We start from the raw sequence: 24721 nt of genomic DNA, 5'->3' as shown, positions 1-24721 counted from the left end.
GATTTCCACCAGTCAAATAAAAAACATTCCACATTTAACTCACTTAACTGAACAGCTGTTGGTGCTGTCGGCCCTCAACGCACATGCGTAGAACATCTACAAGTGGGTTATGATTAACGAAAACTCCACAAGATGTCTGCTTCTAGTCATAAACGGATGTGCAACAAGGTAAATGTTTAAACGCTTGCTTTTATAGGACAGCCCGTTAAAATTTCAAGCGGGAATCAACTTGGTTTAACCAGGTGGGTGTTTGACGTGTGTATTATCATTGTTAAATGATGGCGTAGCGTTCAGACATACAGGTGAGGTTTATATACGTTAGAGCATACTGGTCTGTCGCTGTTTCTATTTCGATACGTTACATGTAGCCCATTTATTTCTGGTGGTGTATCACGCTGAGACGGCTGGCTGCTGTTTGTAGACGGGATTAAGTGCACTTCATAGACAACACATATGATAGGATACGGCTGATGATAGGGCACAGTGGCTTGCTGTGTGTGTGTGTGTGTGTGTGTGTGTGTGTGTGTGTGTGTTATGGAACGTTTGCATGCGTGTAAGGGAAAGAAAGAAAGAAAGAACGAAAGAGGGGGAGAAAAAGAGACAATTAGAGAGAGGGGGATAGGAAATTTGAATATGGCGATTTGAGAGGGGGGCTTAAAAGAGAGAGAGAGAGAGAGAGAGAGAGAGAGAGAGAGAGAGAGATACATGTATGTAAGTCAAAAAGGTTGAAGTGCATATGAAAACCTGAACCATCTGGTGTGTTAACATCAGCTGTATCAGGACTGTTTGTCGTATTATTACTCCACATCTGTACACGCTGCTGGCATGTTGTTTACACGGCAACATTGACGAGTACAGCTGTACACGAAAGAAGTTGTTTATTTACATTTAACACCTATGCACTCCCTATTCACACAGAAGCGCGCACACATAAACACTCACACACACACACACGCACACACACACGCACACACACGCACGGCAACATTGACGAGTACAGCTGTTATCATGAAAGAAGTTGTTTATTTACATTTAACACCTATGCACTCCCTATTCACACAGAAGCGCGCACACATAAACACTCACACACACACACGCACACACACACACACGCACACACACACACACACACACACACACACACACTCTCTCTCTCTCATGCCATATGTACGTGCGTGCTCTTCATTTCAAACCAGTTTATGTGTGCTCCAGGTCACAGTAAAACGTATAAAAATCCAGGATAGAATATATTGCTGCCACATGGTATATATATATTGTACCAGTGCCTGTATAGGACTGGGTCACATGCATATTTTAACACGAGCTAGGCGACTTCATATTGTTTTTACCAAATATGAATTATGGTGAAGAACTTCGTTTTGGGTCATGCTCCAGTAAAGTGTAATACATTGTAGTAATGATATGCTAGTTGATACTTATCTGACGTTTTTGTTTACTTCCGCTTTTGTAATGCATTTAATACCGAGAATGAAACGTATTGAAATTCACTGATAAAGTTTGAAAGGATTTTTATCGCATGAAAAGGGATTGGAATATGGTCAGAAAGGTTTTAATAATCGGTCGCGAAAGCCAACCATTTTCAAGCTCCAAGTTAGGATTTTGTGTTTTTTTGTTTCATTTTTTAAATCAATTTCAACTTAAATCCCGTTTTAATTTTTTATTCTTTTCATCCCTCTGATTGGAGATGATTAAGCAGAACGAAGCTAGCGTGAGAGACATTGTAAAACACCATTGCTGGATGCCATTTTTCTATGACTCAATCTCTTATGGTATGTTGTAAGGCAGGATTGAGGACTTAAGACACCCACTTATACGTGTACATTCAGCTACTGGGACTGCATCACGAGAAACTAAAAGTAATTTACAGGAGAGAGAGAGAGAGAGAGAGAGAGAGAGAGAGAGAGAGAGAGAGAGAGAGACCAACAGCGCTCAATTTAAAAAAAATACACACTGAAAGACGATAAATACTGAAAAAATTACGATAGACATTAATGAAAGTGAATAGGAATGAAAAAGATTGCCAAACGCTGCTAAATATTTTATCCGTCCGTCCATAATACACGTGTAACCTGACTCTGTAGTGACAGGATATTACGCTTTCAACACAGGTTCTCGATAACCTTCTCTGTGTTGTCACAATACAAAGCCACCAAGGGGATCGACACACGCGTAGGCGGGCCCAGCGCCACAGACCAGAAAACGGGTTCAGTAAGGAACACTGCATTATTATGATCTTATTGTATTTTTAGGTTTTAGGTGGGTTGTAAATATTTGTTCTTTCTATTATTGAAATCGAACCTAGCCCATGTAAGTTGGCAGGCGCCAACAGGATAGCCTCATCCGTTGCTTTCAGTCGGTGTTGTTGAAATAGAACTTTTTTTGAAAAATAGATGTTTATAAGGTACGAAGACAAATATTAACGCATGTGTTTATCTATCTTTATTTTCAGATGGTGTGATCATTATGTGTGTGCTAGTATCTTTTTCCTTTCGTTTTATTTTATTTTGATATTATCACATTTTTGGAGGTGGGGTGGGTTGGGGTGGATTGTTCTTTTGAAATTAAAAACGGATATGAAATGGTGTTGTGTTAAAGATTAAGGGGAAAAAGCCTGAATACCTGACAATTAAGAGAGATGGATGAAGGCGTTGCTGTATCAGACAGACACTGCTTTCTCTCAAGAACGAGCCTTTTAGGAAGGAAACCTAATAAATTATACATACGGGGCTTCGGCAGGAGTGATGTAAGTTCGGTGAAATGTTTAAGTGGTATGTTTAAGGTTAGGACGGATATTTTGGCTCTCTGACAGGAGCTTACTCACCAGGGTTATAATTAATTAGAGAGATAGATGAATAGGGGAGTTGCTGTAAATCCATGACAGACAGAAGTCTAGTTCACGTCATTTTCAGTTTATAAAAAACCTAACATGAAAGCGAAAACACGAAAGCTAAATTTCATGAATCAGCGATAGGATGAAGCTTCGTGTGCCTGACTTTTCCTTGAAAAAAAAAAAAAACGTTCGACAGTTTAGTGAAATTAGTTTAATGAAATAATCATGTGTGTCGCTTGGTACATCAGAATAATATTTAAATTTATTCGTCTGATTTAAGGAAAAAATCAGAATTCGAGATTAGACATTCATTTTGCTGTTCTCAGAACCTATACACGTATCACCACGCCCCTTACTACATGTACTACCCAGGGTTTCAGAACTTACTGGAAAATTATCTCTATTATCGCCACCCTCTGCCGTTTCCAGTATAGGAAAAGTGACCTCTTAGATCCAGGGTGACAGACACAACTACATATACAGGTACAAAAAAAAAAAACCCAATGGACCTCCCAAATAGATGACCTTGAACACACAATGACTCCAATTATTTAACGTCCTTAGAGCGCATTCAGAACACCAGACTTAAGAGATCCGCGGATCAAACGTGGCTAACCCACTTGAATGCTTGTTGCGTAATCCCCGCGAGGAATCCCAATTAGTGTCTAATCGGGAATTAAGCGGCAAGCTTTTTAATGGGTCGCCATATTTGATCCAGGGATCTGTTATTCCGCTCTTTTGAATGCGTCCTTAGTGTCTACATATATTTGAGACCCACTGTCCCGGTCATCCATTGTGACTGTTAAATAACCCCGATTGTCCAACATAACATGTTTGTTCTCAATTTGAATATGATTTCGCAGGCCAAACTTATTTTGACGACCGGTCAGTAGGCACCCCTGCTGTTTGTTTAGCCAAGTGAACGTGGTTTACGTTAATCGAATGCGACCAAGGAACCTCTCAGGCATCAGTTGCCAATAATAGGCCCAGTTCCTTCACATTTTGTCTGTATTTTATTCAGGAGTTCAACTGATGCGTTTTCCAGTTTTTTTTTTTTTTTGTAAAATTGTTTATCAATAACATGTGTATCATCCCCTGCTTTTAGCTTACGCATGATTACATTTTTCCGATCCGGACAGAAAGGGTGTAGCCGGAATCGTGACCGTCTCCCCTCCCTCTTCCCTTGTCGTATACCACAAAACCTTCAGTCTTATCTCAAACTTGAAACTACACAAGGTTTTTCTTACATGATGCACTACTATGCATTCATTTCCCCATCTTATCTTTAGTTTATTGGACAGCGGGCGGAATAATCGCTGAAAATGGGAGAGTAAATATTTAATATTGAAGGTGGCTTCGACCATGGTATAGTTTTATATACATGCGTTTGCTATAACATAATTCGTGCAACCCGACATATTATTATTTGCATTGATGTCCCAACATGACTGTCTTTTTTTTTTGTTATGTGCCTGCCGGAATGGTGTGTTACATGTATTCAAAATTGGCTCTTCACGTCTCCTTAGTTGCACCTCTGTTTACAAATTGTATGACATTACACGAAACTCGCATCTTGTCTAAGAACCAGAACATTTCCCAAATGGTTATCTTCTATGAGACGCCGGAAAAAAGCGCAAAACGTTCTGGTATCTAAGTTGCTGTGTGTTTTTTTTTTTTTTAAAAGGAATAATAGAATAGGGTTTTTAGGTGGATTGAAGGTGCTCAGTTTCCCGTGTTATTACACACACATTCATTTGCAGATTACATTCAACGGAATTGGCAGCCTACGTAAGAATTCCGCTTTTCAAACTTTGCCTAACAGTAACATGCATGAACTATCTCTTAGCCTAGATATCAGTTTTCGATTGATTCAGTTTTTATGTTGGAATACGAGTACTTCCTTCTTTCATTGTGAACGTTAGTGCTATAGGGCTCTTCTATAACATTTCGGCATGTCTGATTTCAATTTAATGAACTCTATGCGTATCGAAAAAGACTGTGGTTTTTCATCTTATAGACAAATTTTGATTTTCATTTTCAGCAACTGTTATCCAAACTCTTTCCTTTGTTCTGATAATACCGCTTTTCCTTCCTTCTTTCTTTTTTTCGAAATAACTTGTTTGGTGTTATATCGGTAATATGGTAACAAGCATGTTGACTTAACCTCAATAAACGGGGTTTAAATGTATGCTCTCTGTTAATGTATCACGTAATGTTTACAAAGATATACAAGACTGCTTAGATGTTTATTTTTCGGTATCAGGTAATAAGAGCACTATTAAAGTTTCATGGAAAATCATATTATACGTACATGTGCAATTTAGTTTCTGCCCCAGATATGCATACAGAATATTACTTAGCAAGAATCAAATGTCTAGTATAGGGACATTACAGGGAAGTCTAATAGACAAAAACTCAGAAAAGAAAAGTCTTTTACAATCGTCTCCATCTTGCCCTTCTTGCTCCTCCACCCAGTTGATCCAGTGCAGCAATTATCTTAAACAATAATCTAGAACTCTCAGTTATGGACTTATGCATGTAACTTTACTGACTTCAAGACAAGGGTTAACTTAAAAGGGATTAAATTGCTCCAATATCAAATTTGTGGTTAACGATTAGTAGGCCTACATTATTTGTCTTGGTGGAAGTCTGAGCTCTCTGGGTGCTTTTCTGGTATTTCTCTTCATACAATAGTTATAACACCTTTACTCTCTAAACCGATCGCATTTTCATTATTTATTTATTTATTAAATTTATATATTTATTTATTTATTACTTCATTCTTTAATATATGTGGGGTTTGCTGGTGAGGGTGTATACAATTCGTATACAATTCCTACTTTATTCATTATTGCCTGTGGAATGTATAAAGAACACCAGCAATAACCCCGTGGAGACCGTAACTCGTAGGTATGTAATATCCGGACACCGATATTCCACCTGTTCCTCTACCTGCAACAGTGGATCTACCACATTATGCCACTCACGCACCTGCTGAGCAGAAAAGTCATAACCCACTCCCCACAATGTACACACGCGCCCCGTTCTGAACTATAGATAACCTTCCTTTTTCATGTGGGAGTATTCATAAGGAGTGCCTTATCATTTTCTTTCTGACATAAAGCCATCGTCATCGTGAAAGCGAAATTGATATATTTTTTCTAAGGCGAAATGGCAGTTTGAAATGGGAGTTTTGTGATTATGTTTTGTTGCCTTTATACTTTTATCATAAATGCTTATTTAATGACCATGGTCATTATCAAAATATCAACTTCCTCAGAAATACTAAAAGTCTCTTATTATTTTTATGATATGGAGTTACGGAATATTATTGCAAGGCTCTTCCTGAAAAAAATGCAAGACGAAAACAAAGATATGCAGAGCCACCTGCGTGTATGAGACCGTCCGTGTTCGTGAGTGCGTGTCCGAGAGAGATACGAGAGAGAAAAACAGCCCTTCTTTGTGCTGTCCAACCAAGCCTAAGGGGAAATGTTGATTTTACTTGACATATATTTTTTAAGATCATAACTTGGAGCGAATGTCCATTGTTGTATTTGTTACTTCAGGCTTATTGATTAACTTATTCTATATTTACTATGGGTTTTAAATGCCCATTCCCACGTCCATGAAAACTGTCCACTGGAATGCTTTGCAAGCCGTATCAAGATTCTTGCATGAGTTATTTAGTAGACCTATATGTATGTCACCAACGCCTTGGGCAAATTTCCCACCAGAAATTCAGGGTAGACCTTAAGGGTAGACTTTGACGTAAGAGGCAACTTCCTTTGGGTAACTCTCATTTATGCATATGCCAGGCAATATTATCAAAACGTGTAATCTGCTTTGAACAAGTCATTTATTTAGCACACGTATATATGATGGTGTAACACGTTAATTCTTAACCAAATGTTTTTCGTCTGTTATCAAGGAGTTGGCCACGCCCACGCCCTTGCAGATGACCAATGAACCATGGCTGTCGACTACCAACTACATCACCAACAAGATTGGACTATGAGATCGTCTGCCACCGCTGCGCATGCGCCGATGGCTCATGAAGCAGACAATTTCTGGGGTGGAGTGGCGGGAAGAATTTCTGGAAGGGAAGCGTCTTCTGCATCTAGTCCTGCCTTATCAAAGTCTTCGTCAAATGCAGCAAGATTGCAGCACGAGGGAAATAATGACCGACTCTGTCCTTTAAATGAGGTAAGAAAAATTGCACTTGGATACCAAATAGTTTTAGAACGGAATCGTTCAGCGAATCAAGGATAAAGATTATAAATACGCTATAACAATGTCGATCGTTTTTTGTTTCCAGTGTCAGGATATCACATGATATATATTTAATATATGAGAAAATAATGAAATTAAGATGGATCCACAAAAAATCCCCCTCACTGTATTTTCTTTGACAAACTTACTGACAAAACCCATGGATAAATCGTTAAGAGTCTATTTGTCTATTTGTGTGTCTGAGGAAAAGATAAGCACGTTTGAAACAACTGATTAACGTAGGCGTACATGTAACCGCCCTTATATGTTACATAAGTGATGAGTTTTATATGTTTGTATCATGTGAATGCCATAATAGGTTAACATGGTGTATGTGGCTAGAGATGGGTGTTTTTTATTCAGTGGTTTTTCAAGGCTGTTTTTAGGAAATTCGTTTGAGAACTCAAACATTTAAAATAACACGAGGCCATCTCTGTTGTTTGGTTGGATTTAACTTTTACAAATGTAAATGTAACAGTAAACAAATGTAACAGTAGCCGTAAAAGATACTACTTTGAAGAGTTTTTTTCGTTTTTAGCCATAATTTTTATTCCCACGGGCAAATGGAGAATATGTACGCGCTTACATCTTCATATTGCTTGGAATGAGTAACCAAATCATTCATCCGTGTAGATGGAATAGCATTCCATACCACGCAAGATAGACAAAAACACCATTAAATACGTGGCTTATATCATATATTCTCTACCTTTAATCTGGAATGGATGGGCTTGTTTTGAATAACCAAGGGGAAAGGAACAGGTGCCCCTTCATGTGGGTAAGATAATGTATGGTGTACTGATTATTACGTTATAGTGTCTATTTTAAGTGCCATTACTCTACAAAAAGTGTTGAAAGACAATGGGTGCATGTGTTTTGAGTCTTAAGACTGTCATTGGGTGATTTAGAATAACAACAAGAAGAAAAAATCCTTTCGTTGGCTTCATCGTGTCTCTTTACTCCTCTATATGGAAGGGGGGAGGAGACGAATCCGATTCTTTCTTTAAAAAAAGAGGGAGAGCCCACAGGTGTAGGGTGCATTGAAAATAATGTGTATAAACAGATTGGTATTGATTACGTGTGTTCGATGTGGGGATGATAAAAAATAAATCGTTTCTTTTGAGACAAAATGTCTTTTCTACCCATGAGGTGTTTCCAACCTACGCTTAAGGACCCTAATCACGTGACCGACTCGTTGATGTCAAACAAAAAAGATGAAGCAGAAATGTTTAGGTATGGTCTTTTTAGAAACGATATACGTTTTCATCGTCATTACACAAGAGCCAAAGAAAGACCTGTTGTACCGATGTAGAATGGTTCAGACAATGTCGATTTGGATCTCCCTGTGACTGTGTATTGTATCACATCAGAAGAAGTAAAAGATGTACATTCGCACGAAATATCAGAGGGATGAAAGGTGCGGATACATACAAATACATGTACTTTGATTAGACTTGAACAGTGAAGCAGTGAAGTAAGTGTCCTTTCCATTTAACTGTTGTAAGGTACATGTGTAACTCTACAGTACTATCTATTAGGGCCGCAGATGTGCAGTTCTGTTCAGCAGAGAATACCGTCATTAATTAGCTAGAGACATATCTAGTGAAAAATCAAATCTGTGATCCTGGTAGAGGGTAGTTCTACGGCAGTTCAGCCTTTCTTTGGGGGAGAAGTATGGGGGGAGTACAATGTCTGAAATGGTGGTATCGATACATGTGCATGTATGTGGTGATAGGTGTAGCGTGCAAGGGGTATTTAGTATATATTGTGTTGGTTCCTTCAGTCAGGCCCGTAGCCAGCAATTTCAAAAGGGGGGTTCTTTTTCTGAAAAAGTGGACTTTTTTCCATAAAAACTTCATGTACCTAGATCAAAGTTTACCCAGAGTGGACCTTTTCCCAGCAAAAGGGGCGGTTCTTTCGAACCCCCCGAACCCCCCCCCCTGGCTACGGGCCTGCTTCTGTATTTTGGGTACCTTATTCTAAAGAAAAAGGCAATGATACCTTATCCCAAAACGCTTAATCCAAAACATGCTAGTACAGCTGCCATTAAACATATCTTTTATTCCCCTCCATATTAATTTACATACATGTATATTGCTTTTCATGCATTAATTACCTGCAGCGGTTTTAATGTTGGAGTCGCTTTGGGTTCGTTTTAAATTTACAGGCAGTGCTTTTGTTGCCATGGTGCCATGTGCAATACCATCGATATGAAGCAAAAAAAAAAAAAAAAAAAAAAAAAAAAAAAATCACTTTAAATGGGAATTAAAAACAGATGGATGATATGACACGTACATCATCCAGTACTGATATTGAGGCACGTCAACAATTTAACTCCTGCAGTGACGATACCCGTGCCGCCTCACCCACAAACAACTACATTGTGGTCCACGCATTAAAAGGTATTATATATGCATGCTTTTTCAAATATCTGCAAGTTATATTTTTACGTCATTATGTCTTTCTCATTTCAGACCTTTAAAACGATGAAAAAACTGTCGATAATTTTTTCTGTAAAAACATCTGGCAGATTCGTTTACAACTGATTTGTCTAATAAGGAACGGTAAAAAACATCGAATCCAGCGAATTTTCACGAACAGGGAAATTTAATTTGGCTCGAAAATCTCGTAGAAGATTCTTCAAAGCTGAAAGACGATACATGATGGTTGCACGTTTTAAATAATTGATGTCCACCTTTACTTGTGAGTGGAGTAATAATTTTTGTCGCATCTACGTCATTTTGACCTCTTGATCTCTTTGACCGTATTCGCGTCACGCCGCACAAACATGATGTCCATAACTATTTCTTTTCCCTTTCCATACAACCCAGTACGATTGAATATTTGTTTTATTTCCTTCATAGTCGCATCATAGTTCGGCAAATATCTATGCACCTCAATGGTCCACACATCCACAGTGATTTTGTCCCACGGAAATTCTCGTAAAATCTCGAGCTCAATGCTTTCCACGTCCAGCGAAAAGTAGTCCACGTGAGTCTGGCCTATTGACAACAAGAGAGATGCGATGGGAAGACAGAGCATTCTGTTTTTCCCGATAACTTTCTTCTTTGTTAGAGGATTTATGGAGCCAGCATCTGAAGTCTTGGAAAATTGAAAGTCCACTTTTGTGGGTCGTGCAGTTATGCAAGTCGGGGATAGATAGGCATTCCTGCAAAATAAATAAATAAATATTATCCAGTTTGTTTGACTAATTTTGTCTTCTGAAATTAAGGAATCTTTGGGCATTTAAAAAACATTTCAGACTCAATAAATATCCATTTTAATGAAGTCCAACTAAAATATTTTATCAGCAAAACCTACCTATGTTTTCTAGATAGTTTTTCAAAATTGAGGGGGTCTGGCTCCACCAAAAGCCCAGTCCAATTCCGAGATTTTTCAAAAAACAAAGAGTTACTGTTCGTCTCTCCATCCCAAGCTCCACATTCCACGTAAAACCCACCCCGGCGTCCACGTAATATAGCATCAACTATCTGTGACTGTCCCCACTGGGAGTAGTGTATTTTACTTGGGTCAGTCAGGTTTAACTCTCCAAGGCGTCCTGGGGGCGGGGCATAGAGCCACTTCCGCCTCACGTACCCCAAGAGCCCAGGGTCAGTTAGGTCCAGGTGATTCGCCTCACGTGAACCTATCTCTCGAAAGACTGCAATGTCGTAGCTTGGGTTGTTGTTAGAGGCTCGTTGATATGAGTGAATTCGTTCTGTGGACTGCCCTGGCTGTTGTATCATGCGTTTTAAAGCGACGAACAGAAGAATTAACATCACCCATGTGAAACCTGGGTTTGATAGAACTGTGCATCGTCTGAATGACATCTGAAAATAAAAGACGTGTTTTCCACTGTTTTGAACGTGAAGTCGCTTTTTCTAATTCATTTTGTTGTTTTAGTGCAAAATAACGACTCTCATGACAGATTATTTCGAGCCAACTTTGTGAAAAATGCTGAAAGGACTCATAATTTCTGAAAAAAATGACAAGCTTGAAAAAGTCACCGGACCCTCCTTTGTTTTTGGTTTGCCTCCGAGGTTGGCATGTACATCCTGAGGCAGCAAGAAAAACGTGTATTTCATGAATTCTAATGAACGGGAAGTACGACGTGGCAGATCAAACTGCTCGTTTTGTCAATTATTCAAATGCCCGTCTTCAAAAAATGTTTTGAAATCTGTAAAAGAACCTTACTTTCCACCGCACATTAGGAAATCAAGATGGGTCTATTTGTCCTGATTTTGTGACAGACCCTTTTCAATGGAAATCAATCAGTAAAAACGGTCAGTGAGATGAGAAAAATGTGTGTTTCCTAAATTATTATCATAGGAACACTGAGAAAAGCGTACTTTATATGCTAAAGAGTAGGTTCTCGGGAGCATATCAAGGTTTCTGATACATTATTCTTACTAAACTGTGAAACAGTTGCTGCGGTCTAGCAATCATGAAAATTATTAATCTCGTATGAAAAGTTCTAAAAGGGATAACGACTGTTCGTTTGAGATTGATATTTCACAATAAATACATTGTGAACAACTCACAGAAATATAATAAACTTCATTTTACCACCAAAAACAGCGGTTACTGCAGATATTCTGGAATCTGTGCTTGTCATCAGACCACATAGATGGCTATATCTCCGTAACAATCTCTTAAAAGATTTTTACAAAAAAATAAAGAAAAAATTTTTCACAAAAAATGTACTTACTTTGAACGTCGGAAAGGATTCATTAACTGTTGGTAAGTATGGGAAATCGTCGAATCCAGGAAAATCGTTTTTTGGCCAAAACGAACAATTGTTATCCCCTTAATACTAGTATAACTTACATCAAATTGATGTTAATCTTCTTTTCTTGTAAAGAACTTTCAGCATTGAAAAATCAATTGCAAAACCCATCCACGTCATTTCCAAACCTGGCCATCATGTGCAGAGAAACATTTGATAAAGCAACGGTGGCACTGCTACGTGAACAGCCCCTAAAGCGTTTAGTGCGACATGTGAAAACTCAAACTATTGTCGTCTCACGCAGTAAAACTGTCAGAGAGAGAGAGAGAGAGAGAGAGAGAGAGAATTGGGTTATGTACATGAGAGAGCTATACATGTGAAAAAGAACAGCTTGGTCTTTCGCAGTAAAACGCTTTAGAGGGGGTAAATGGGCACAAAGGAAAAAATATTTGTTTGGATAATAGAAAGTACATTTCCATCAGAAGGTAATATGGGTTCAACACACTCCAAAAAAAAAAAGTATAAAAAGTTTACTTAGGCCTGTTGTACCTGTAGAACGCGACCGAGAGTCTCAAAATCAGTCGTAGTTACCGCCTGATGGAGTTGCCGCCCCTTACGCAGGGCGAGACGAGTGTCCGTTAGCGCCAATCACGCGTGTTTGAAAATGTACTTTAAATTGCCAATTTAAGCAAGGATTAATGGGACGTTCTACCTCCTCTTGGCTCGAGCATGGGAAATTTGATCTAGATTAATCACTTCAAACAAGTCAGCATACCTGTTCGATACGTGACTCTTTTACAGTTATAGAGTTGCTGGAAAGAATGGAAGCGGGGTTTTTGATCTTATGTAGGGGGATTAAAAATATAGAGGTTTAATCGCGTTTATCTTTGACATTGATCGGTCTTGCAAGATCTTTACTTGGAAGTATTATAAATTTAAATGGCATAGCATAGCTAGTTGACTGTATAACATAACCTTAAACAAACCGTAGACTGCCAAAGTGCTATATCACCCCTGAGAGAGAGAGAGAGAGAGAGAGAGAGAGAGAGAGAGAGAGTGAGAGAAGAAGAAGAAGAAGAGATTCGTCGTCGTCATCATCAGTTCCAAAGCTCAAACTTCACGTGTTTTTATCTAAGAAATAATTCTTCTATTTTTTGAAATACGGTTTTCACTTTCTATCTAATCGGACCAGCTGTACACCCAACCCTTTCTTTTTTCTTGTTTTCGCACTTCTTTTCCAAAAATACTAATACCACCAATCAACATAAAAGCGAGGTGAACATGTATCATCACAGACACGTGAAAGTTCATGATCTTTTCCTTTAGACGGCTTCACGCATGACTCACGCCAAACCAATCGACTCAGGTAATGCAATTAACGTGGCGACTACATAGATATGCATTAATCACAGCCAAACGGTGGTAGAGTTACACCATTGTATAAAACTGAATATCAGTCCATGTGGTTTTATTATATTATACAGGCTCGTAGCCAGCAATTTCAAAAGGGGGTTCTTTTTCTGAAAAAGTGGACCTTTTCCCATAAAAACTTCATGTACCTATATCAAATTTTACCCAGAGTGGACCTTTTTCCAGCAAAAGGGGCGGTTCTGTCGAACCCCCCGAACCCCCCTAGCTACGGGCCTGTTATATTAATTATAATTAATATCCTCTGTTTTATTTTTTCAAACATGTGTATAGACACGTTAATGCGGTATGAATTTGAACCCAATATATTTGATCTATGGATGAAATATGAGTCATATAAAATTTATCCTCCGAGAAAACTACACTTTATTACCATATTACAGTATGCATTTGCAATAGCGTATGCGTATCCACCTTAGTTTTAGATTCCTGTAAATTAAAGTTTGGATAACGTTGCATTGTCAGCATGGTTTTGCTGTTTCCAGCGGCTGAGGTTTGTGTTCAGCATTCAACGGAACTCCCGTTAAAGGCTGTACTAAAAGGTTCAGCTTTATTGGATGCAATAACACAGAAGCCTTAATTCAAATTTTCCAAAAATAAATTTTCTGACTTATGACGTTAAGAGCCACTTCAAACTATAAAATGATGTGAGCAATAAAATATATTAGCTTTGGGGTTATATGGTGAATACGCTCTTTTTATGTCTACCACTGCTGTGTACAGTACCTCGGCGTGTAAATGGCACAAACTTATGTCTATGGTGACGTGCGGTTCTGTTCACATCTCCGTGTTATTTGGTTTAACAGTATCGGCCTGTGCAGATGTTTCTATGTTGATTGATTTAGATTATAAAAAGAACAATGAAAATTGCTTGTTTGCGTAACCTTTCCGTGCATAAGTGCAGAATGTTTTTTGTCAAACCTGGAGTCGTGATGCATGCAGGTTTTCTTTTTACATGTGTCAAGCGCCAACGAAAACGTTAATAATATAAAAGTTAATGCTGAGTATGCCTGCTCAATGCAGATGCGATGTTCTGGATATTAAAAATTAATTAATAGTTCACTACAGCGCCCCATAGTGTGTTTGTATTAAATCTTTACTCAGATATTTCGGTTCTGTACGCCATTACTTCGGTACATCACTCAAGTGATTCGGTTCAATACCCATCATATCAAGGTGCAAGATATATTTTTCAATAGCGCAAATATAATAGTAGAACCAGGGTGCAATACTCGTATTCTCAGGGTGCATAATAGGTGCACTCTGTTTGTCCTGTTGCTTTGTAAATAGAGCTGATGTATGCTTCAAGCTGTGCTAGATGGTTCCAAAAGGTTCTACCTGGCTTCTGGCAGGATTATGGCAGTTGAGAGGAGGCAGTTATCAATAAGCCACTGCACAGCTACTCCCACAGTGAGACTGATTTATATTGTAGACGCCAGTTAAAGCACAGAAGCTGTATCTCGAGTCAGAACGTAAGGATGCAGGCGACGTATATTTTACTGGCGTTGTCTAGTGTTCAGATTTCTCTTGCAAGGTACCATGAATCGGAGCTGATTCTGTGGCTTAGTGTACGGTAGAGGATATTTGAGTGAGCTACCTACGAGACTTTGTATTCCACTACGAATTTGGTGCCAGCAGCGCCGTGGGTTTTTGAAGGTGCGTGTTACTTTTGGTCTGTAATCGTTGCCGGACTTGCCAGGCAAGGTAACGGTTTAATTTATGTTGAATACATTAAATATATGCACGCATATACAGAAGCCCAGGCTTTTATGGAAGATCTCGATAACTGTGCCGTCAAGTATTGTTACAGCAGCGATCTTTTCAATTTATTTTATTATTTATTTCTTCGTGACTGAGGGTTGTGAAGCATTTGCCACGATAGGTCTTTGAATTGGCGTTCTTATCTATACAACACGTTAACAATGCAAAAGGCACACGACGTTATTCGACGGCGTGGTGACGTAACGTCGCTATTACGTCGTCATCATGCAGTAGCTATTATTGTGTATTCATCTTGATTGTGGCTTCAGCATTATACCACATAAACATGGATTAAAGCATATATAAGTGCTCGTACATGTACCATAGATCACACTTGAAAACGGGCTATATTCTGTACATGTATGTACTTAGTTGAATTAAACACATAAGTAATGATGATGTATGTTAGTCGAGATCAGTAAGTGACAAATATGGTAAGAGTTACCAGAAATGCATTAGCACTTGCTCACGGCTTGCATATAAACACATGACTCAGAAGAGAAAAAGCAGTTGCTGGCTAGCCAACAGCGCTGGATGTAGTTTCAAAGCATTCGCGTTTGGCTGATTAACGACACCCTTTATAGTATAAATCCAACCACTCGTAAGCCAGTAAACGAAAGAAAAAAATACAACATAAAAACACTCTCCATATCGTTGCCTCGTTTCCAGGAACTGCCAAAGCCTTTGATAGCACTGAACAGGACTTCAATATTGATAAATGGACTATTTTCAAAGCAGAAAATGGCCTGTCTATTGATTAATCTTGTGGGTTTATACTATACGTAGCGATGTATATAAAGATGTAGGTCATGGGTTTTCAGTTCATTAATATTGTCTATTTGATCAATATACGGCTGAATATACAATATATACCATTATCATATGCTAACTAAGGCGACGTATTAAACATGTACAGCAGGCAGAAAAAAATAGGCTAGCACTCCGTGCTGTAGAACATAGACGTTTACACCAAATATGCCATGTAATCCTGGTAAGTAAAATGCTACATCACCATAAGGGGCTTATATACATGGAACGGGGTTCACTGGCAGATGTAGGGCTTTCCTTAGGGGTAATGTTTTTTGCCGAGCCGAGGAAATGTAACACAATTTACCGTAATCTGTAAGGCACAGTGTTTGGTTTTGTGTCATTTTGGTCATAGTTTTTGTCGGGAAGGCAGAAGGGGATACTTCCGAAGTAAAGGGGGGGGGTGAGTGAGTGAGTAACCCACTCTACCCCCTCTTGTCTCTGCCACATAGTTTCTCAGATAGTGCTATAGGTGGGTTCGCCATAGGTGGCCAGATAGCACCCAGTAAAGAGAGGAGAAAAAGAAACAAACAGAGCCGTTGGCAGATTAATTATATCGACTTTCTTTTCCATCGTGAACTTAGAATTCCAAGATGATGAAATCCTTTATTTAACTTCCAGTACTGCACGTTGCAGGGTTACATTACGGTGTTGAACCACAGATGACAGCAAATGCACGCCTAGAGCAAAGTAGTTAACATGTGGGCAGTGTTGTACCATCAGTCCAGTATTTGAGTGCACTGTAGGCGCGGTGGAGGGTGGATGACAATAATATAGCATTATATTTGTATTGGAACGCATTTGCCTTGGCATACAATCAATTGATTTTCGGAGATGTGTTTTATCAATGGCGTGTTAAGAGTCTTACCCTGACATTATTCACATCTCGTCCTTTATTTAAACGAATAAAATATGCGTTTTATGCTTAATTGTATTGTCGTACTATTATATATCCTCGCCATATTGGGCCCTACATTAATTGCAGAAATTGTAAGTTTATAGAAAATTTCAATTTGCTTTCCATTTCATACTGAATTTGGGTAATCGTTCTCAAAAGAATTAACATCTTATTGAGTAACATATATGTTCAGGCAAACAATAGAAGAGAGTTTATATTATTTTTCGTCTATATAAGTAGTAATCTTAATATTTATTTTTCTTAAATTAAATATACATTAAACATTAATAATTATTATAGACGCAGATTTGTATATCACGTATACAGTATGAATGGTACTTTCACTTTCACTTACGGTGTTGGTGATAAGGATAAGTTAGGGCAAACACTTGTTGTTAAAATGATATAGTATGTTTACTTTTCTATTTCTTTTAGGCTGTAGTGAAGGAGAGGGCGGAAACCCCAAGAAAGTCCATATTTACAACTACGCAAGAAGGAGCATCTGCAACTATGGCGGAAAGAAAACCTAAGTTCAGCAAATTCGGACAATTCGAGCCACCTACCACTCGAATTAAAAATATCATACTCCAATATTGCGGCGACTCTTCCACGATAGGAATGGCTGAGATAGTGAAAGAACTTATCCAAAATGCAGACGACGCCAGAGCGACACAGGTTCATCTTATCTTGGACAAACGATACCTACCGGCAGATAAAGTATGGGATGAGTGGCGCGGAATGCAAGGCCCCGCTTTCTGTGCCTATAACAATGCCGTTTTCACAGCGGAAGACATACAGGCCATTCAGAAACTCGGCGTTGGCAGCAAAAGTTCCGATCCAGATAAAACTGGTCAGTTTGGTATAGGATTTAACGTCATGTATCAGCTCACAGATTGCCCAAGCCTGCTTTCCGACGGCAAAGACCTTTGCCTTTTTGATCCCCACTCTAAATACGTACCAGGTGCGACGGTCACGTGCCCTGGTGGCCATATCAACCTTTGTGAGGATCAAGAGTTCCGAAAAACCTGGAAGGACGTGATGATCGGATACTTGCCTGGTTTTGTGCAACAAGAGGGAGGGACAGTTTTCAGGTTCCCTCTCAGACACCAATACATGGTGTCGGACATTTCACAGATATTCTACAATGAAGACAGTATAAAGGACTTAGAGTATGAATTGCGGAATTTAGAGTTCAAGTCTTTTGTGCACAATTGCCTTCTTTTCACAAAGACCATATCTCGTGTTGGCGCGTCCGTGATTGATACAGACGGCAAACTGAACACGTTATTTGAAATCAAAAGGAAAATCAACCCAGGGATGTTAAAAGACTTAAAAGAAGCCTACAAAAAGACCTCGGAGAGCATGCGGCTTGTGCTAGAGGGTAAACTCTCCCTCAGTGAGGTTCCGAAAAGGTGCGTCACATACAAACTGACCACCATTGACGATAACTTCTCTACGGACTGGATGGTCAATCAGAGTTTCGGCTTCCATGGGGAGCTGGAGCCAGAAGACAGGTCATTCCTAGAGGAATTTTTATGCCAAGATGTCTCAGGAAAGAAATTTAGTCCCATTGCAGGTGTAGCGGCAAAACTCAGCGGGCCTGTGCAAGGAGCAGCGTTCTGCTTCCTCCAGCTACCTATCAAAACTGGGTTAAGCGTCCACATTAATGGACATTTCGCCATACACTCATCTCGGCGAGGTCTGTGGACAAATACGGCTTTTGGGTCGTGGAACCGTATCCTGCAGCGTTATGTGATAGTCCCTTCTTATTGCTCATTGCTCAAGACGGCAACAAAGGCAACAAAGTTAGGTAATGTTGCCTTGTGGTATAATCGTCTCCTCCCCGATTGCAGCACAGCCACTGATGCCTTCTTCCAGGAGATATGTAAAAGGGTATACCTATTTATTCGGGACTATGACTTAAAGGTCATACCCATAACACGCTCTATGACTGTATCCGCTCTAGTCGCCCATAAACTTGAGTTCCACTCCATTGCTGAAACGCTCTTTTTGGCGGGCTTACGGAATGTTGACGTGGAAAAGATGCTTCTGGTTTTGGGGCACAATGTGTGCTCACACCCAGAGGTGTCGCTTCGACTGATCTTTGCTAAGACTCCGGACCTTCAGTTCCTGTCTCCCAGAGCAACAATGGAGTGTCTACGAAAGTCTGCAGAACCCATGGGCCTTCCAAAGCTAGTCAACCAGACACCGTTCCTCTCTCCCGAAAACGTGAAAAAACTTCTAGAATATTGCCTGATACAGAACAGTGAAGCGGAGAAAAATTATCAGGCGTTACATGGTGTCCCACTATGTTTTACTGCTGACGGACATCTCCGGATTTTTGACACAGAACACCCGGTGTTTGTTACACTGGAATACAGGGGACTTCTGCCCCATCGTCCCGACCTTTTCCTTCACCCTGAAGTAGCACACTTGTTCAGCGTTAGAAGTGATACCAAAGCATACCTTCCAGTGCGTCAGTTGTGCCTTGAAGATGTCTCAAAGTTTGTTGAAGAAGACGCGAAATACATACACGAACCGACATGGGTTGAATTAATGTGGCGATTTATGAAGAATCACATTGGTAAGAACACCACCCGCCTAGAGCTGCGCCCAGTGGAGCACCTGCCTCTCTTGCCGACCTCTAGTGGTAGATTCTACACCATGGCCGAAGGGAAGCATGTTTTCAGCCTTGCTAGGACCGGGAAGGAAATGGCTGCCGTCTTAAATAAGCTGGGTTTACCGTCTCTGGATCCCAAACAGGTGTTAAGTGATGACGTCACAGATCATGACGTAGAGACGATAGCCAAACCGTGCGTCCTGGATGCATCCGAGCTGAGTGACCTTCTCGAAGTTTTGGCTGTTAGTTGGAGCCGGAACCAACCTTCTGTTCAGTTTACAGAAGAGGAGGCAGAGACCATGCTCCATTTTGTGAATACGGGTTTGCGGATTATAAGGACCAGCTCAGTCTTTAAAGACCCCATAAGGCGCCTTCCCATATTTGAAACCATCGGGGGTTACTATAGCTCAGTGGATGGGGAAGCTGTGATATTGGATGAATCAATTCCTCTGCGTGGAGTCACAAACTCCATGATGCGTAGTAACTGTGTGTTGCTGCGAGAAAGAAAATCGTACTTGGAGTTGTACAGAGTACTGGGACTGAGAAAGAAGAGCACAGTCCTCGTTTACGTCGACCACATATTCCCGCATTTTCCAGAATTACCGCCAGAGATTCGCGACGCGCACCTGCTCTGCATAAGAGACACTGTCCTCCCTATGCTCTCTACCAGCCCCATGGAATTATCACAAATGTCTCAGCGCATGTTTTCCATGGAGTTAAAGAAACTGCCCTTTATTCCGTTTGAAGACCAGTTGCTGCCAGCGAGTTGTTTTTACCCCCCAGAGCTAGTGCTGCTGGACCTCCTCGACCGCCATCATCCTCTACCGGAGCAGTACCTGGATGAAAAATGGAGAGAGATGCTAGAGGTTGCCGGACTCAAGACGGCGATATCACCCGAAGAATATGTGCAGTGTGGACTCCAGATAGCCTCCATGGGAGATGACGTAGAAATAGCGAGGGAGAAGGCCCAGCTGCTGCTGGACGAGATTGTTAAGAACCATTGCAGCAATGGAATCCTTTACCAGATTTCGACGATACCATTCATTCCTGTTGAAAAGGACATTTTGAATGAAGCTTTGTACCAGTTGTGCCCTCCCCTGGAGTCGAAGGATTCCTATATCAGCCTTCGAGGTTCTTTGATTTACCAGAGTCATCACAAGCAAGATATACTGAAACACGGGGTCCTTACATGGACAAGCTGTTTAACCCTGCCGTCATGGGTTAAATTATCTCGCGAAATGATCCACGAACTTGGTGTGAAATTCATACCGGATGTTGAAGCCGTTGTCAAACACTGCACCATGTTGGCTGAGGCATCATGGGAAGAGCTCTCAGATGATAGCCTGAGGCTTATGCAATTCATATTCAACTGCGCTTACGACTTCCTCAGTCAGTGTTGTATGTGCTTTTCAAAATCGTGCCCAGAATGTATGGCAGTAGCCACTCTACGTAAAAAGGAAATTATCATTCTTAGTGAAGGGAAAATCAAAACGTTACCATCAAAACTGGTCCTTAACCTACCAGATGAGGTAGACACGGACACGTTGCATCCACATGTGTACAAGAGGCCAATAGATATGGTGCAACATGATGATTTATTCCGCAGACTGGGGGCCCAGTCCATAGCTAAAGCCGACACATTTGCCCAAGTCTTGAGCCATCTGCGGTTCGAATGCGGAGAAAACACCATGGACCTTAATCAAAGGGCAACGGCCAGCACAGCAATGTATGGGCTCTTTGTGACTTTGCGGAATGATCCTAGTCAGGCGTTCATGACGCGACCACTGTTCCTACCGTCAGACAAAGCTGTCATGACCCTCTCCTTTGAACTGATAGCAAGAGACAATGAGCTGGTCGCCAAGAAATATAAGGATGACACGTACGACTATCTGTGCAAGCTTACAGCGTGCAACCTGTATCGTAACGCAAAGGACTACGTGCTACTTCTCCCGCCGGAGGTTCGACCAATCTTGCTATCAGATTTGGTACAAGAGGATATAAATATTGACTCATTGTGTGAATTAATGGAATCGGAAGAAGGATGCCCGTATATAGAGAAATATAAAAACGTTTTGGGTTCGGATAATATGAGCGATGCGCTGGTGGCTCTAGCGGCCGTCCCTTACAACGAGAGCGGTCCTCTACGAGACAGACTGGAGGTTTTACAGGCGGCTAATGTACAATGTTTTAACAGGATGAAGTCACAACTTCTTGTGAAAGGAAAACCTCTGGAGGGAGCAAAGATGTCGGAGAAATATTGTCACTTGCAGGTTGATCCAGAAGAGTGTTTTTATACGTTGTACATTAAACACAACCATGAATACCCGGGCGATGCTAACGTCACATTTGCTGTTGCTGACGTCATCAAGTCTCACCTCAATGTGGAGATAGACTCGGGGCAGGTTGTTAAACTACTGCGATGCAGTGGTGATCTGGAACAAACGGAGGACATTTTAGCTGGGGAGGGGGCAACTCTGAACGCTCAAGAAGACCTTTTAGATGGGCCAACCCTCGGCACTGTTGTCCCAGATCGAAAACTCTTCGCCATGCATCCCAACGTAAGGCTTCAACCGAAGGAATACGTATCCTACCTACAGACCAACAAATCAACAGGACAGGAAATAATGGTATATGCCAGGGTCGTCAATGAAAATGTGGAGCAAAGAATCAGAGCGGTTGGGAATATGTTCAAAGAATATAAGATTGACATCGGCCTCGGTTATCCTGTCGCTGCGCATGCGTTGGACCTCTATCGAGAAGGCAGAAGGTTTCCAGATCTCCTCAAAGGTCAGAAGTCATCTGACGAGCAAGAAGATGATGAAGACACGGACGAGAGCGATGACGAAGACGTTTCCAGAGATCATGTCGATCTTTCTTCAGAGATTGGTCAAACAACCGCCATTTTGACCCAGCTGCTCGAGGAGACGTACAGTGATGTGCGATGGGTGCCGCTGAGGGAGAAGATGGCCACTCGACTGTTGAAGACTTGGGAATGCAGCCAGGATGGTAGGTCATTTAACTCGGTCTTTGTTGTACGTGTTATACAAAATATTTTATACTTGGTGGTAAAAAAGTTAAAAACATAAAAGTTCTCACACAGGTAAAAAAAAATGGGAATGTCTATTTACAGTCTGTGTGCGATCTTTCTGTTATCTGGCGCACATTTCAACTTCATAGATACTCCATATATCTGATGTGTGAATACCAGTGAAAGATTTTTTCTGCCTAAAAGTTTATTTAAAAAGTAAATTGATAAAGATTTCTATTTTTAAAACTCACTAATACTACATATAATATTTACATACCCTTCAGTATTCAAACTGTTTCTTTCGTTCCGTAAAAAAAGTCCAGCTTAATTTTCTTACTCGTGCAGTCATATATGAGGGAATCGTTTTCCAGATTACGACGCAACAGAAGCAGAGACCGTTCTTAGACACCTGCAGCAGGAAATAGAACGAGTAGAGCGCCAGTACGCAGGCGTGGTATCTTTGTACAGGGAACAGGAAGAAGAACGAAGAAAGATTGAGCTTGGTATGTATAGCGAAATGAATTAGCTTATTGGGTGAGGCTCATACTACTCAACTCAGGTGGCCTTTTGCTTGTTGTCGATAAGTGGCACAGCTACAACGGGGCTCAAGCTACGAAGACACGGTTTTGAACCCAGCAAACACTGAACGTTATTATAACGTTACCATAATGTTTCTCATGCCATTGAACATGATTGAAAAATCGAACCTCTGTGTAAACTCTTTTGAGTACCCATAAGAAGAGATTGGGCTATAAATTTCAGTTATTTTGAAGGTTCGAAACGATATATATTGGTAAAAATCTTCATAACGTCAATGTTACAAGCTGTACCACTTTTTCTTTTTCAGCTGAGCGGGGCTTGGTAGATCCAGACCCTGAATGCGCACGCAGACTCTTCGCCATTGCTCTACGAGACCTACCGACAGCCGATGTTATGCTCGAGACGGGCCTCACAGAATGGTGCTGTTCTCTCTGTACCGAAGTCGTTAGAAAAGTCCTGATAGGGACCATTGTGAATCACGGCTTGGCCACCCCAGAACAAGCACTCGCTATTCACAGCCTTCAGCCTTTGCTGGCGTACACAATGCGCCTGCAAAAGAGACCCATCCAGCTAGTCGCAGACGTGGACGTCTTTAGAAGAACCAGCGCGGATTATATCGAGTCATTTGATCCGTCCTCGAGGAGATATAGCAGACCGGAAGTGACGTATACTGAACAGGTGGCGCGAAAAATTGTTGACGTCACGCACAGAGTTGTGACGTACTTGGCGGGGTTTAATGAAATTGATCTGACGTCGAAAAATGACGATGTCGTCGATGAGAACATGAACTCTGAAGCAGAAGTGAAATCATCCTAAAATGAGAATATTTCTTCACAAAATGTTTATTTTGTCGAAGTGTCTGCTAAGAATTGACACAAGATGATGATTAAAATCGTTGCAGGACGACGAAATCGTCAGAAAAGAGAAAATTAAATTTGAATCAGATAATGCAAAATGTATGCGATTTCAATTAGCTGATATTAACGCTGTATTTAATATTCCTTTTTGTGTGATAATACTAAAAGTGATTCAAGATTTGTCATCACATAACCAGATTACGTATGTGTTGAAAGTTACACGTATATGTACCTTTATGATGTTTAAAGATTTAATAAGTTTTCTTTGCAGACGATAGATGTAGAAGTAACTGCTGATATTTAGAGCAAAAGTCTGTTCATTTGTTGGACGATATTCTAGTCTAGTCAAATGCATATTTCATCACAACCATATCGACTGTATCTGTAGAGATGTAAGAGGATTTGTGACACGTACATTTAAAAGCCTAATCGTATAATGTCGACAAACATAAGAGTTTCTAATGGGTATTTTTACAATTGAACTTTTTGGCGCTCCGTGGGTGCTATTACAATTGAACTTTTGGCGCTCCATGGATAATTTACAATAGTAGTTTTTTGGTGCTCCAATCCAGTTCTGTCTACATTTGGTAGTTTTATACAAAGACGGGGGCTGGCGGACAGAGACTCTAGATCTATCACTGACATTGATATCGCCGACGCAGCTCGTTAATATCACCTTTATTAATACTAGTATACCTCTTGATTGAGGAATACATATTCATACCTATGACAAAATTAAGAGAAAATCCGAGACCTATATTACTTCAAGTACAGAAACTACCACCAAAATTTCAAACAAAACACAGATCTAGTACCCAAAACTATACAATTTCTCATACGAGCCCAATTTTGAATCAACGTTTCTTCTGGGCACTACTGACAAAGCATTACTTTGGGTATGTAAAGATTAAATAAAGAGATTATTACCGTAAACAG

The 24721-nt window shown here is 40.3% G+C and overlaps 2 protein-coding genes across 4 annotated transcripts; one reads left to right on the top strand and one right to left on the bottom strand.

Moving 5' to 3' along the window:
- LOC106158594 (sacsin) lies at positions 1–24721 on the top strand. 3 transcript variants are annotated; one of them, XM_013534647.3, is made up of 5 exons: positions 1–168; positions 6780–7054; positions 17176–22366; positions 22760–22891; positions 23236–24721. In XM_013534647.3, exons 2-5 carry the CDS (start codon positions 6821–6823, stop codon positions 23742–23744), a joined length of 6066 nt encoding a protein of 2021 aa, XP_013390101.3. In that variant the 5' UTR covers positions 1–168; positions 6780–6820; the 3' UTR covers positions 23745–24721. The 3 variants fall into 3 exon arrangements, with proteins under 3 accessions (XP_013390101.3, XP_086851359.1, XP_013390104.1); XM_086995233.1 differs by having other exon boundaries at positions 35–168; positions 6783–7054; XM_013534650.3 differs by lacking the exons at positions 1–168; positions 6780–7054 and adding an exon at positions 14783–14930.
- LOC106158598 (protein Star-like) lies at positions 9160–11117 on the bottom strand. Its single transcript, XM_013534656.3, has 2 exons — positions 10442–11117; positions 9160–10289 (listed from the first exon to the last, which is right to left on the bottom strand). Exons 1-2 carry the CDS (start codon positions 10948–10950, stop codon positions 9857–9859), a joined length of 942 nt encoding a protein of 313 aa, XP_013390110.2. The 5' UTR covers positions 10951–11117; the 3' UTR covers positions 9160–9856.

Source organism: Lingula anatina, chromosome 9, assembly GCF_051362555.1.
Source record: "Lingula anatina isolate TDL-2025a chromosome 9, LinAna3.0, whole genome shotgun sequence".
NCBI classification, from domain to species: domain Eukaryota; kingdom Metazoa; phylum Brachiopoda; class Lingulata; order Lingulida; family Lingulidae; genus Lingula; species Lingula anatina.
This window is presented reverse-complemented; position numbering and strand designations above follow the sequence as displayed.

Coding starts and splice junctions, on each gene's coding strand:
- LOC106158594 (XM_013534647.3), top strand. CDS start 6,821: ATGGCTGTCGACTACCAACTACATCACCAACAAGATTGGACTATGAGA. Junction 22,367..22,759: donor TTGGGAATGCAGCCAGGATG/GTAGGTCATTTA, acceptor ATCGTTTTCCAG/ATTACGACGCAACAGAAGCA. Junction 22,892..23,235: donor ACGAAGAAAGATTGAGCTTG/GTATGTATAGCG, acceptor TTTCTTTTTCAG/CTGAGCGGGGCTTGGTAGAT.
- LOC106158598 (XM_013534656.3), bottom strand. CDS start 10,950: ATGTCATTCAGACGATGCACAGTTCTATCAAACCCAGGTTTCACATGG. Junction 10,290..10,441: donor AAACTATCTAGAAAACATAG/GTAGGTTTTGCT, acceptor TTTATTTTGCAG/GAATGCCTATCTATCCCCGA.